The 15540-nt window shown below is 38.1% G+C and overlaps 1 protein-coding gene across 1 annotated transcript in view; it reads right to left on the bottom strand.

Moving 5' to 3' along the window:
- Positions 1–15540, bottom strand: part of USH2A (usherin) — a 733563-nt gene that overhangs the window by 181485 nt on the left and 536538 nt on the right. The window contains exons 47-48 of the mRNA XM_046679838.1: positions 4528–4726; positions 708–876 (exon numbers count right to left, since the gene is read on the bottom strand). Of these exons, the coding sequence (XP_046535794.1) occupies positions 708–876; positions 4528–4726 (368 nt within the window). The remainder of the gene's footprint in view (positions 1–707; positions 877–4527; positions 4727–15540) is intronic.

The raw sequence follows: 15540 nt of genomic DNA, 5'->3' as shown, positions 1-15540 counted from the left end.
TTATTTTCAAACTTAAGATTTAAAATACCCATCTCCTATAGAGGTGGAAGATATAAAGGGTATCATACATAAAGCTTTTAACACAGAGCCTGCCAGAGGCTTGCTGTTTTATTAATACTAATTGTTATTATTTTTATTCTCAATTGCATTCACTGGACAATGGTTTTGTGTGGTTGAAATTTGGGCTTATTCAATTATCTGATAGATAGAAGGAAGAAAAAAAAGCTGAGGAGGGAAAAATCCCTGTTTGCCACTCTTTGGTGTATCCCTCTTTCAGCCCCACCTAGCCTGACAGAGGACTAGTCTCAGATAAGTGGAATTTGTGGTAATAATCTATCCAGGAACTGTGAACGCTTTGCTCAGAATAGAAATGGAGGAAATGGAGAATAGCTTCAGGGAGTGGAACACGTAGAAATTCACAGTGTTTACGGTGAAAATATTTAGCCATGAGAATAAAATAAAGGGAGTTACTCAGCTATCCAGACATATTTCCTTGTGTAGTAAATTCCAGAAGTCCCCTGTAGTCCCTGTCAATTTTGTACCCATCCTTGCTTATATTTCAACAAAGCTGCAAGAAGAATTGATATTTAAAGTGGGCCACTGGCTACATGTTAGTGGTTCAGTTTTTGTTGGAGAGGAGCTTGAAAAAGTTCACTGACATAAATCGTGTTTGCATTTTCTGCTTCTCGCCCAGACGTGACACTCACCTGGTAAAATTCTAACGTAGTACCCAGAGCAACACTGGTGGTTTGGTCTCGCCTCTTGTATTCGGCCACCGCAACAAACTCCGCTTGAATTCAGAATAAATGGGATATACTTCTCTTCACAACAGCTGTGTCCAGGCTGGGGGTCGTGGAGAATTCCATTACAGCAAACCTGCAAGTGGGGATCATGTTTGAAGAAAGAGCTGTTAAATTAAGAGTATCATACCACCATCTCTTATGTGATATATTTGTTTTCTAATAAGGCCTTGATCTGAGATCAAATGTAGCATAGTCCTGATAAAAATTCAAAAGTTTAAAAAATATATTTTCAGAGCCATCCTGTGGCCAAGTGGTTAAAGTTCCATGCACTCTGCTTTGGCGGCCCAGGGTCACTGATTCAGATGCTGGGCGTGGACCTAATGCATTGACCAGCCATGCTGTGGAGGCATCCCACATACAAAGTAGAGGAAGATGGGCACAGATGTTAGCTTACGGCTAATCTTCCTCAAGCAAAAAAAAGAGGATGATTGGCAAAGGACGTTAGCTCAGGGAGAAACTTCTTCACCAAAAACCAAAAACCAAAATCATTTTTTCAGCATGAAATTACATAAATGCTATTTGATACAATGTAGCATTTTTAGGCTTCAACCATGCCTTGTGCTCTATTATAATATTCTATAAATATGAATTACCTTTTGAATGTCAGTGCTTCCAATGCAAAGATGATTTAGAATTGTCAATGAACAATTTCTTCATATATATGTTTTTATTTTAATGATTGTTCCATTTGAAAACACCACATCCACAGAAACCTGTCTCTCACTGATCTTTCTTTTTTTAAAATAAATTGCATTTCCCTTATAATTTTTGTGATCAGTTATTTATGAACCCAATCTTCAGACAAAGCAACCTCAATGAAGTCCAATATTTATTTTTATATATATATATATATATCTCCACATTAAAAAAAGAGGAAATTTATATGGAAATTAATTTTGAAAAGCCCTTTTAACAAGGTGTTTTCTCCAGGAGCTGTGGAAGAAATTATGTGCTTGAACAATCAAATAATTATTTGCGTGCCTACTTGAGGTCTGAGAGACTGACACTCTGTGTATATAACAAATGAAACATTGAATAGTTGCTGAAATACGGCCTCAGAACCTATACTTGGCATAAGTTACACTAAAAAAGATAGATGCTTCCTATGGCAGGCAAAATCAACCATCATTTAAGAGTTGTTTCTCTTTTCCTTTCTGCTCATTGCTACTTCCAGCCTTCACCAACATTTGAATCAAGCTCAATACGAGGGCAGTAGAATGAGGAATCTCTCCATCATCAAAAGGGCCACTAGCTTAGTACTTCATTCATTTTTAAAAAGTTACCAAAGAGCGAAGAAATTGGGCTCTTAAATTCAGAGTCTATCCCTGTGGTTCCTTAATTGGTCCTGTTAAACCAACTGAAATGAATTTCCTGTGCTGTGTTTAGTTATTAGCAACAAGGATTCAAAATTAGTCTAATTCCAAGGATAAATTTTTTTGAGTGAGCCTTCCTTTTGATGTCATATTCTGTGTGCAAAGTAAATTTTGAAATTATGTCCAATCTTTTTTTTGGTGAGGCAGATTGGCCCTGAGCTAACATCTGTTGTCAATCTTCCTCTATTTTGTATGTAGGATGCTGCCACAGCATGGTTTGATGAGTGGTGTGTAGTTCCCACACCCAGGATCTGCTCTGGCAAACCCTGGGCCACTGAAGCGGAGTGTGCAAATTTAACCACTACGCCACTGGGCCAGCCTCAAAATTATGCCCCATTTTTAAGAGTTAAGGAAAAAACCTCTGTGCGTTTATTTGGGATTTAGGAATGTTGGGCATTTTGCTTTCAGGATAAAACAACACACATCTCCCTCTTGTTTTATGATAGTGACCCAAAATCTTGCCCATTGTTGTATGGTCTTAAAGCATTTATTAACGTCCCATTCACATACAGTGTTTCTGGACACTTTGGCACATCTCGTCTTTTCCTTCAGCAAGCTTCTCTAGTACTTATCATCCTCTTTTGAAATTTTCGCCCAAATATTTATTTAGTGTTGGGCTATTAGGACTGGTTCACTTCCATTCTCTCATTGTCACTGCCATCCCCAGGCTCCTTCTGTCACGTGAAACTTGTGGCTTTCTACTAACTCACTCTGGTTTAGATCATCAATGGGTCCCAAAGGGGACATTTTCAAGCAATTATTTCTCTTAGGAGGTCTCCCCATAAACAGAATATTTCTTAATCTTCTAAATCAGTCTTCAAGCTGGTTGTCTCGGAAAACATGCATAGAAATGGCAACTACTTGAGCAGATAATTGTATAGCTAATATTCATATTATATTGTATATAGCTATTAGCCGGTTGTATAGCCATATTGTATAGCTAATAGCCTGTTCCTTGCTATACGGTTTCCAAAAGTAATTCTGTAATCTAGTGATTCTCAAAGTGTGGTCCCCGGACTAGATGCAGAAGCATCACCTGGGAACTTGTTAGAAATGCAAATTCTCACACCCCACCCCAGACTTACTGAATCAGAGCCTCTGGGCACAATCTGTGTTTTAACAAACTCTCCAGGTCTGATGCTCAATGGGGTTTGAGAACCTGGCAGTAACCACATGGTGAAGCTTGTGTATTTCAGGTCCTTCTTATGTTTATAGTGATTTAGCCGAAAAGTCCTTACACTCACAATAAGTCTCCTTTCTACCTCTCTCCAACTTCTCACCCAGGATGTGTACATTCATAGTATACCCCAAACAGGAATTTACAAACAATTTTTTTCTCTTGAAATTTTAATTGACTTCCTTTATTCTCTTTCACTGACAATACCTGTGTGTGTCCTTAATCTTTAAAATAAAAGTAAGACTTTGTTTAATACATCAGAACCATCTTTCTTTCTCCTGGAGAGCGTTTTTAATGGGCAGATTTATTCCAGCATTTTTCCTCCCAGAATTCCTAAATTTAGTTTCACTTTATGAAAATACGCTCATCAGACAGCGTGCATTTAATGGACTGAAATGACGTAAAACTTAGGCATAGTGACAATTCTGGAGCTTAAGTAAAAAAAATATATAGTTAGTAATTGCTAGTTTTATGATATTTCTGAGATAATAATTACTGCTCAGCCAGTGTCAGCCATAATAATTTGTATTTTATTCATATTGCTTCAATAACGCACTTTCTTAATCACTGTGTCCTTTTGCTGTGAATCCTTTGAATTTAGTAGCAGCTTTAGTCATTAAATGGCAGATATTGTTGTTGACAAATAGGAACATTATTTCATGATATGAAATCCTACCTTCAAATTAAGGATTTTCTGCATCGTTTGTCAATAAAAGCCACTTACAAACTCCTCTGTCTGGCTGTATTATCGATCTGATTCCTAAACTGTAACTAATATGAGCATTAATCTGTAAACGGCCATAACTTTAAAATATTTCTGACAAACCATGCAAGGTCCTGTTCACAGTTACTCATCAGTGTCATTTAAATAAACACCCACTTGTAGCTGAATGGATTTGTTGTAAAGAAAATTCGAGTCATTCAGTCAAACACAAATTCAGGAGGCTCCTTATCATTGCAATAAACTAATATTTCCGGGGAAGGTGATGAAAAATGAGAAGGCAAAAATGCTCATGAGGAAGATACGATTTTTATAAGCATCCTTTCATTTCCACGGGGTCTTCTTGATAGACTAGTGGAAATAGTGATCATGATAAACTATGGTTTAAGAAGCAAGTGATTTCACGTGGATCCTTAGTCAGAAAAACATATTTCACTGACTAGTTTGATTTACCTTGGCTTCAGGAGAATAACACCTGGGTCCACACATAGTTTCAGGTGTCTGACACTTCACTGCCATACAGAGCTCAGCACTGTGGTTCCTCATTAACTTCTGGGTTTTAGGGCAAGAATGCCATGTTCTCCGTAAGAGCTCATATCCAAGAATGATGCCATTCGGTTTCCCTGGAGACATCCAATCGATATGAAGGGATCTGCAATGGATAGAATAATCAATACTTCTGGAAAGACAACACTTAACATTGATGCTGTCAGCCTCATCTACTTTTCAATTAATCTTCCAGAATGGTCAAAAGGTCTATTTCATCAACAACTTCCTAATTAAAAAGCTGCAGCAAAGAATATGTATATGCTAATACATATATACTCATATATGCTACTACCACATTCATTGGCTGTACTGAATGAGATCGTAACATAAAGCTGTTCACAGAGGAGTCAACCCGAATGAAATGATTTGCTCTCAGGTGAATGTTATAGAACTTCAATTCTGCACTGAGGTCCACTTGCCAGAATGATACAGCTTAGATGACATACATGTCCTGTCTTTAGCACTTTTTTTATAAGCTCTGTTTGATAAGCAGAAAGGAGTTAAAGTTTTTAATGAAGCTCCAGAGGTTTGGACGTGACCCCTTATTCTTGCAATTTATCATGGCAAGGAAAGCCTACTATGTGCAAAACAGTAGATGAATATAAAATAATTATTTTTATTCTTATTCTCAAAAAAAGAGGGTGGAACGCTGACATTCAAGATGGAGTCTCTTTAATAGTTCTTGAATTTCCAACTATAACAAATAAACAATCAGAAATAGTTACATGGTAACTTTACAGCTAAAACATTCCAGTAGCTACTTGGGAGAGGAAGAAGCGCAAATGAGCTTAGTCCCTACACTGTCAAGATTTTACAGTAAAAATCTCATAATGACTTATGTTGACCACTTTCCTACCATTGTGTAAAATAATATTTTTGTTATTCCTTTCATTTTAAGAAGAAATATATCTCTACAGGGAAAATTAGTAGACCCTATCAGAATTCCAAGTGACATCACATATTAGGAATTCAATTAAGCCCAAACATTTACATTAAAAAGCAGCAGTCAAGATAAACCTTGACATTTTAATAGACTGCTAAAAAAAAAAAAGAAAATTATTATTTCATTTTCTTGGGGCTACAAACATAACACATTCACTAATATGACTCTGTAGATAGGAAATTAATACCACCCATGAGAGAATAGTTTCATAGGTGACTTGTATAGTCACCATTATTATTCTAAGGGCTTTATCCAACTCTCAAAATTAATTCCACATTTTACAGATGTCTCTTTTGTGTTCATTGGATAGTCAACTACAGAAAAGACTACATTTAAGTGACATTCAAGAGGCTGACTTTTCCACAAAAGCCAGTGAAATACTGAAGTCTAGAAAATACCACGTAGACATGATGTCACTGTAACTTCTCTTTCTTGCACAGCATCAATGTGAAGCGAGACCACCTATCTTATTAGGGATGGCATGAACAGTTTTGCTTTCGAGGATGTGAGTCAGGTACAAAAGGAAAAAGAAGAATAATAATCAAAGAAGAATACTGGGTTTAACACCTCTACATCTCTCATTAGAACCAACGAGAATGACATTGAAAAGTTTTTCGGTTACGGGGCCAGCCCTGTGGCGTAGTATTTAAAGTTCAGCACACTCCACTTCTGGTTCTGGGTTCGGTCTGGGTTCGGTCTGGGTTCACGGGTTCGGATCCTGGGCTTGGACCTACACCACTCATCAGCCATGCTGTGGCAGCAACCCACATATAAAAAGGTGGAGGAAGATTGGCACAGATGTTAGCTCAGGGCTAACCTTCCCCAGCAAAAAAAGAAAAAAAAAATTTTTTGCTAATTTGAAATGAAAGACATCTCTGAGAAATGTGTACCATTATTAACTGGATTAATGGTTTGATTGCTTTGATGTTTAAGAGTGAAATAAAAGAAACATTCTTAAACCATGCAATTAAATGTTAAATATTGGGGAAAGCAAGTGAAGCTTTTTGGTATAGATTACTAAAGATTGTATGCTCATGCAGAAACATATATAGACTTTGAATCCTTGAATAGATCTTTTTATGTAGGTTTGTTCATAAAGTAAAAATTAGAGTTTATTTAGCTTCTAGAGCACCGTGGACTGGCGTTTAGGCTACCTTAATACAGTTTCCGATGAAAACTGTGCTATCTACACACAGTTTGGTCCATGGATTCATTGAGTGTTCAGAGATTCTAGTCGTAGCCGTTTCTTTTTAATTCTGTCAAGTTGTTAGTAGATTTACTATTCTCTCTCTCTTACGACTATATACCACTGTGGCCACCGATACAATAATCATCACCTCCAGTTATTACTTCAAGAAGTGAAAAATAACATTGAGGATAGAAAGGAGTATGAGAACATCATTTCTTTAGTATCTACCTTTATGTGGGTGAATATTAAAACGATACAGCTCAGACAATTTTTTTTTTTTTTTAAGATTAGCCATGAGCTAACACCTGCTGCCAATCCTCCTCTTTTTGCTGAGGTAGACTGGCCCTGAGCTAACATCCGTGCCCATCTTCCTCTACTTTATATGTGGGACACCTACCACAGCATGGCTTCCCAAGTGGTGCCATGTCTGCACCCGGGATTCAAACCAGCGAACCCCAGGCCGCTGAAGCAGAATGTGTGCACTTAACCGCTGCACCACTGGGTTGGCCCCCAGAGAGAATTTTTATGAAGAGCTATGTTCCCCACTGGCGCTCTTTAACGTTCTACTCTTTTATCACTATCTTGTCAAAATGTTCTCGTTTGGGCCAAAGGGGAAAAAAATCTTCATATACTTTAAGATGTCAGTCTAAATTGTTATAGATTAAGCAGTTCCAGATTCCCTGATCTTATTTACACAGGCCGTTTTTTTCCCCTATTCAACTTCGTCAATTTTGTCAATCATTTTTGTAACATCCAAGTTCTTCAATACTGTTCCAATTATGGTTACCAAAAAGGATCAGGACACTTTCAATCTAAGACTAACTAAACGTAATATGGTGAAAATATTAATTCTCTGCTCTTCACGCAAGTCCTCGAATATTTGATTATCTACTAGAATGTTTAACATAACTTTCAGTAAGTAAAAAGTTAAAAGACAAAACCCTGTGTCTGGGGCTTGCCCCGTGGCTGAGAGGTTAAGTTTGTGCATTCTGCTTCAGTGGCCCAGGGTTTTGCCAGTTCATATCCTGGGTGTGGACATGGCACCGCTCATCAAGCCATGCTGAGGTGGTGTCCCACATGCCACAACTAGAGGGACCTACAACTAAAATATACAACTACGCACTGGGGGGATTTGGGGAGAAAAAGAAGAAGAAGAAAAAGAAAAAAAAGGATTGGCAAAAGATGTTAGCTCAGGTGTCAATCTTTAAAAAAAAGAAACCCTGTATCCTTGAGTATTAGGGCATATAAAACATGCCTAGCTGAAGCATGTCAAATGTTTTAGAGCAACGTAAAATCAAATGTTGTCATGTGTAGTTCGGGCTTCAAGTATTACAAAAACACATAAACAAAGATCACTGTGTCCTAAACTAAACAATGAGGGTTTCACGGGAGAAGTGGATGTGGACTTGAATTGGTAAACAAGAAGATGCGAGGAATTCTGGACCAGAAGATCAACATAAGCAAAAGTAAGAGGTTGGAATACTACTCAGCCATAAAAAAGATGAAATCTTGCGATTTGCGACAACATGGACGGACCTTGAGGGTATTATGCTAAGCAAAATAGTCAGATGGAGAAAGCCAAATACCACATCATTTCACAGTTTCATGGAAGATAAAACAACAACAAACAAACACAACAGATGGGAAGGGAGAGAGGAGAGAGGGAAAGGAATAAAGGAGCACACATGTACAGTGACAGATGGCAACTAGCCTTTGGTGGTGAACGTGATGTAGTCTATAGAGAAGTTGAAATGAAACGATGTACACCTGAAATTTATATAATGTTATAAACCAATGTGACCTGAAAATTAATTAAATAGAATTATTTAAAAAAATAAAAAAGTAAGAGGTGGGAATCAGCCTAGCCCTATGTGGAAAAGTAATGTGACCAGATTGATGAGTGAATAATCTACCTTCAGCAATAATGAGAGGTCAATTTGAATATAGGAAGAAAGTTTGTGGAGCCCTTCAAATACCGTGTTGAGGAGTTTTATAGTGAAATAAGATAATTGTGCAGTGTTGTCACCAGCAGAACAAAAACGCCCCATCAGAATTAATAACCTGGCCAATTAGGGAGGAAGAGACCACGGGGAGAGAGAAATGTCAGTGAGCCCCATTAGTAATTCAAGTGTGAAAGAATGTTGAATGGGGTTTTCCTCTTATTTAGGAATTTCAACTATACCCTCAAACTGAGGATGACACTGATGAGTTCCTCCATTTAGGAGTGATAAGTACGTCGCTTCTAAAGGGAACAGCAAGATTCTGCTGAATTCTGAGGATAAAACTGCCCTTTAACATTGATCCATCCCCCAAACCAACCAAAAATAAACAGAATTCTAGGAGAGTTTTGGGAAGTAGGAACTTTGAAGAATATTTACTAAGTACCTCCCATATGCCAGGTGTTGTTTGATATTTATCAGTGAGCAAAGTCAATAAATTCCCTTATTTCATAAAGCTTGCATTTTGCTGGGGGAAGATGGACAGTAAACAAACACATAAGTATCTATCCGCTTGGTGGTCTGAGAAGGCTTCACTCTTCTGTGCAGAAATCTGAAAGAAGGGATGAAGACAGCCAAGAAGAGTGTCCAGGCAGAAGGAACAGGAGGTGTAGAGGCTTGAAGGCATCCACGTGCTTGGCTTGTCAAAGGGCTGTCAGAGAATCTAGTAGGACAGGACTGGCCCGAGCAAGAGACAGAGTGTTGGACAATGAGATCCGTTGGGTGTTGGGAGGGTGGGATGGGGGATTGCAGATCATGCAGGATTTTGTGGAACATAGAAATAACTTTGGATTCATTTTTGAGTGCATTGGAAATCCATTGGAAGTTTTTGAGGCATGGAGTAAAAGAGGAGTTATTTACTTAGTGAAGAGTGACATCAAATCCATCCCCTAGACTTCTCCCTGCCCAACATACCCTAGGCTGAGGAGACGCTCCAAATACATCACTCAGAGAAACTGGAAGAAGAGAAATTGGAAGCACTTGCTTCAAATGGTTGGTACTTACTGAGCTGCAGAAATGTCTGGGCCCAATCTGCTAATGTCTCTGGAGGGGAGTATAGTAAGGAGTCTGGGGACAGCTTGACATAGGGTTTGGTAGTCTATATGAGCAAAGAAAAGGTACTTGCTTCTCAGTTAGAGAATCCTGATGGCCAGATAGTGGCCAGAGCAGCTGCAACGATGGGGTAAAATGAGTGTCACACTATCAATCTTTAGCATGGCGCAGATGAGTGAGCTCCTCATGAGCCACTAGATGCCTTGAAAGATGGCTGGGCTTGAGCCACCTTGAAGGTACACTGCTCATGATGGCAGCCTTCTGGGATGAGGGGGCTCCAGCAGGAAGAGTCTTTGGGATGCTATGTTCCGTTGGTACCACAGGAGATCAGCTGTGGAGGACAACACTCACATCAGGGAACTTGCCTATGGGGAGATCCTCATGGAACCTCACAAGGAAAACATACAATTGTAGAAGAAAGTGTCACCTGCCATGCAGATGGCTTTGACGGCCAGCCAGTGATGGAAGCAAAATAATAACATTGAGAAGAGACTCATTGGATGAAAGGGAATAGGAGAGAAAGAGCAAAGAGGAGGGAAGGGCAAGCTGTGATCAGGTCTGAGCCTGTGAAATGGTAGAGTCTTTGAACCACATATGAGCTTACTATTTTGCTGGAGATGGAATGGACTTTTTAAATACTGGATCGTGAATCTTAATTACCAAAGTGAGACTCGTAACTAAAAATAATTGGAAAGTCATACGATGTACCTAAGAAGTTTTCAAGAGTTGATGAGAGGACAGCCAGAAGATTATGTTTAAGGCAGCAAGTAGGCAAAAAGTAAAGAATTTTCCTCTTTGTATCTCATTGAATTAAGAGAGTTACATAAACTTAAGTGATAAAAGCATGAATTAGAGTGGTCATGGTGGAAATGGAGAAGAGGAACACACATGAGAAGATGCTCCAAAAGAAAATATACTAAAATTGACATTTACTGAACTCAGAGGATTAAAAAAATTCAAAGATATATGTGTGGATAATATGCAGGATGGTGATGGATATGCAGAAATTGATGTAGGAAAAGATGATGAATTAAATAGGAATTAACTTCTGAAGCTTGAGGTTATGGAAATGATAGGTGGATATCAGTTCAGAAAATCAATAGGCAACTGGATATAAGAGACTAGAGTTTAGGGAGAAAACAGGGCCAGAGATCTTTGAGACATCAGTATGACTGAAACTGTGAAAATGCCTGAACTATCTGATAAGGAGGGAGAGCTTTTCTGCTGAGGACACCCACAATTAATGAATGGATTTGGAATAGAACCAATAAAAGAAACCAATGAGAGTTCAGAGAGCCAGGGTCAGGTGGCAGGTAAAGACCAAAGTGAATTAGGAGGAAGAGGCAGATTTTGGAGACGCCCAAAGGCCACCTCAGTGAGCCACTTCTGTGGGAGCTACAAGAGGTGGAGAAGTTAGAAGGCGTTTGTGAAAGTGAGGGAGGTGAGGAAATGGAAGTAGTGATGGCAAGTCTTCAGAATAAGCTCAATATCCTGCAAGCTCTCCTAGTCAAACATGAGTTTGATAATCAGAACTCATTGGCCATCAAAACAATATTTCCTGAAAGCCCTTATGATTATAATAGTATTGATTAGAATTGTACGACAGTACTAACTATACTCCAAATTATCTTTCAAGAGGTCTTCTCATGTCCTTTAAAGACTTGACCAGAAAATTTCAGACCAAATGAAAAGCTGTCTCCAATTATCCATGCTGCTGAGACAGAAAGTTTAGAATACGGGTAAGGAACAGTTGATTTGATTTTACATCTATAGCCCAACATTCTCCCTATTAGGAAAAATAAACTAAAGCATGGCTCATTTTTTTAAACAAAATTGTAAAATTATTACTTCAGTATTCAAGCTATCAATCACTGAAAAAATCAGGGAGGGAAAATCAAGGCTAGAAGACATTTTCTGATATCCAATGTCATAGTATAAAATAATGGAGGCCTCAAATTTTCACCTCAAATATGGTGAGGCAAAAAGGGGATATTCTTTCTCTACAAGCTGTCACCTCCTTTGCTATACTCAAACCCAAGCTAATTAATTTGAAAATATGGGGGGATTCATACACGATGGGAGTGGTGTAAGCTTCATTTAGAGACACACAGCCTATGTTGGTATCATAAAGACTTCCGAAAGTTGGCGTGTAAAAATATCATTTATATCCTTCAGCAGCTTGAGGCAAATTTTTAAACAATTATTTGTGAATGCTGCAAAGACATTATACCGCAGACTTCTCATCAATAATACAGCCCCAAACTCACTTGGAATGAAAAAGACTGCCGTGCTTCCAATTAAAGGCAATGAAAGACATCATCTGCGTTCCCTCTCTGTTTTCCCTTGAGCCTCATGCCTGGAAATCATGCGTTTTGGAATACTAGAGTAATGTAATAAAATCTCTTCCTTGTTTATGTTTTCCTCATGGCTGATCCATTCATGGAGAAGAAATAAACAAACTTCACAGGCAGCCAGTGCCCAGGGAAGCTGTCAGCTGCAGTGTTTGTCATATTTCAATCAAAGCCAGAGGCAGCCAGCTATCTTCATCCAGCGTAGTCTACATTCTTGAGGACCAGAATTAATGAATTAGCTATTGATTAAATTCCACTCTAGCAAATCCACCAAGGCAAATAAATGAACTACCCAGGGCACGTGTAGGCCATGGCCAGACATGTCCGGGCTATTGATCAGTAGTTAGTATTCTTTGGGGACATAGAAGCAGCTGATGATAATATGACAAGTATGGAAAAGGCGAGGTAGAAATTGTTTCTGGAGGAGCAACTTAGAAAACAAGAAGGGCTCATCTGAGCTTTCTACATTTGTGTGCTATGGCATCTTTGGTTTGCAGATAATAGGAAAAACACTCCTAAGTGCGTGTACTGGAGAGGATGTAGTCAAAAGCAAGGTATAAGTTAAGGCCAAAGACAAAGCTGAGTTGATGCACTTCATGCTTATAATCAGACAGGCCGGTACGCTGTCTGTGTGTGTCATTAAAATATATGAAAGTTAAATTTTACCGACGACTACATTTTAGCAAAAGTAAACAAAAAACATCTACGAAATACATGTCTTATTAGAAACTGGATCTTGTTAAATGTTATAGAAATAAACTCAGTCTACTGACACCTGGAAGGATTTCACATTTGATTTTGCATGTGGCATTATAAAAAGATTTTTTAACCAAAACAGAAACATAACTAACAAGTATACATTGCCAGAGTCTAATGAAATTATACAAACAATAAGATTCACACAGGAGGCTAACTGCTTTGGTGTTGGGGTAATTTTGATTAATGGCTTGGCAGCCTATACCGGCTCGTTAGAGTCTCGCCTTTGGAAAATGCTGCTTGGATGCAATGGATCATTTAAAAAAAGGAAAGATTTTACATGCCAATATCTGTTTGTGAATGATTTCTGTAAAGTTCGTGCTAGATCTCTGACCAAAAGAAAAGAGAGAAAATAAAGTTGACGAAGGCATTGAAATAAAGAAAAATATGGTAGAGGGGAATGTTCTTTGCTGGCCCGTACGGAGTAAGCCTATCACAGCCTCTGTCTCCTACCAATTACGACTGAAAAGTGCACAAATTACAAAAAGTAGCCACTTGAGAAAGGCAGATCAGTGGGGAGCCAAGACATGAAGAATAAACATTCAGGATGAGTTTCCCATTTTTTCCCCTCTTTCATCTCCCATCTTTAACCCAAGAGCAGACCCAGTGTGGAACTGTGTACTGGGCAAGCAAAATTTGTGAGAGAAACTCATTCCTTCTGGCCAGAGTACAAAAAGGCTTACAAACCAGAGAGTGTGAGGGAAATCTCTGTGTTGTTTTATTCTCTCTTTTTTCCTCTGGGCCATGCTCTGATTTCAGACAAGGAGCTGCACGACAGCAGCTGTCGCCAAATGGGAATCTAAAACCCAAGAAAAACCTATCTTTCTGTCCAGAGGAACCAGGAAAAGGAGTCCATGTGGTCCAAAGAATGTGTGTATGGGGGAAATCTCCGTTATTTTTTTGTCTATTTTCTCTCATCTTATTGCCCCCCAAACTCCCCATTTCTGTACACTGTGAGGTAGCTTGGGAAGCGAAAATTCCATGAGAAGTCATGTCTTTCAAGCTAAAGATCTTGGAAAGGAAGTCCATGGGAGCTGGAAAATGTGGGAGAAATCTCAGAGTAGAAAAAGCCCGGTGACCTTCTAATTCTGTGTGTGAACCAACACACGTCCCCACTCAACTCAAAGCTGCACATGTATGGTCACCTCACAGGCATAGGAAATCCGAGCACCAAAGCCAAGACCTTCAGGTCTGAACTATTACACAATCCCTTAGCCAAATGTCAGATTAGCAACTGAGAGTTTCATGCATGGGACAGACGTAAAGTGGCATAGCAAAGCTTTTGAAAAATGAAATGACACTAGAGCCACTAACCACATAAGGCAAGACAGAATTTGAGTCTGAGCAGTTGATCACCTGCTGAAACAAACAAAACTTCAATCTTCTTCGGAGGATTTTTAGCAGAACTCAGATGACCACAACCTAATATTCAACATGTCCAGGAAACAATCTAAAATCACTCAAAATTACACTAATCAAAATAAAGTTGGAGTGGCTATATTAATATCAGATAAAATATACTTGATAACAAGGAAATTGTCAGGAAGAAAAAGGGATATCACACAATGATAAAAGGGTCAGTTTACTAAGATATAACAATCCTAAACATGTATGCCCCTAACACTAAAGCATCAAAATACATGGGGAAAAACTGATAGTACTAGAAAAGAAATAGACAGCTGCACAATTATATTTGGAAAATTCAACACTCCTTTCACAGTAATTGATAGAACAAGTAGGCATAAAATCAGTAGTGTATAGATAACCTGAACATCACTATCACTCAACTTGACCTAATTGGCATTTACAAAACACTCTGACAATAGCAGAATACACATTCTTCTCAAGTATACATAGAATATTTACCATGAAAGGTCATAAAATAAACCTTAACTAACTTAAAAGAATTGAACTCATAAAACTATATTTTCAGACCATAACAGAATTGTACTAGAAATTCACATCTTAAATATATCTGAAAAATCACAAAATATTTGGAAATTAGACAACTCCTTTCTAAGTAATTCATGAGTCAAGGAGGAAGTATCAAGGAAATAAAAAAGCACTTTGAATTAAGCAAAATGAAAGGCAACATTTCAAAATTTGTGAGATTCATCAGAAGCAGGGCTTACAGGAAAATTCATAGCTTTAAATGTTTATCATTAGAAAGAAAAAAGGTCTCAAAACAATAATATAAATTTTCCTCTTTAAGAAACTAGAAAAAGAAAAGCAAGTTAAACTCAAAGCAAGAAAAAGAAAGAAATCAGTAGAAAGCAGAAATCAATGAAATGGAAAACAGAAAAAAATAGAGAAAAGTAATAAAATCAAAAGATGGTTCTTTGAAAAAGATTCACAAAATTGACAGAACTCTAGACTGACTAAGAAGGAAAGAATACACTTACTACCAATATCAGAAATGAAAGAGTGTAAATCAATTCAGGTTCTACAAACCTATTAAAAACAACTTCCTGCCCATAAATAGGACAAATTAGGTGAAATTAACCAATTTTTTCAAATACAAGATAATAAATCTCACTCAAGAAAAAACAGATAGCCTGAATCATCCTATATTAAGGAAATTGAATTCTGAGTCAAAAATCTTTCAACAAGGAAAACTCCAGGCAAAGG

This window comes from Equus quagga, chromosome 12 (assembly GCF_021613505.1).
Source record: "Equus quagga isolate Etosha38 chromosome 12, UCLA_HA_Equagga_1.0, whole genome shotgun sequence".
Lineage (NCBI taxonomy): Eukaryota > Metazoa > Chordata > Mammalia > Perissodactyla > Equidae > Equus > Equus quagga.
Note: the sequence above shows the minus strand (reverse complement) of the source record. Positions and strands in the feature narration are given on the sequence as shown.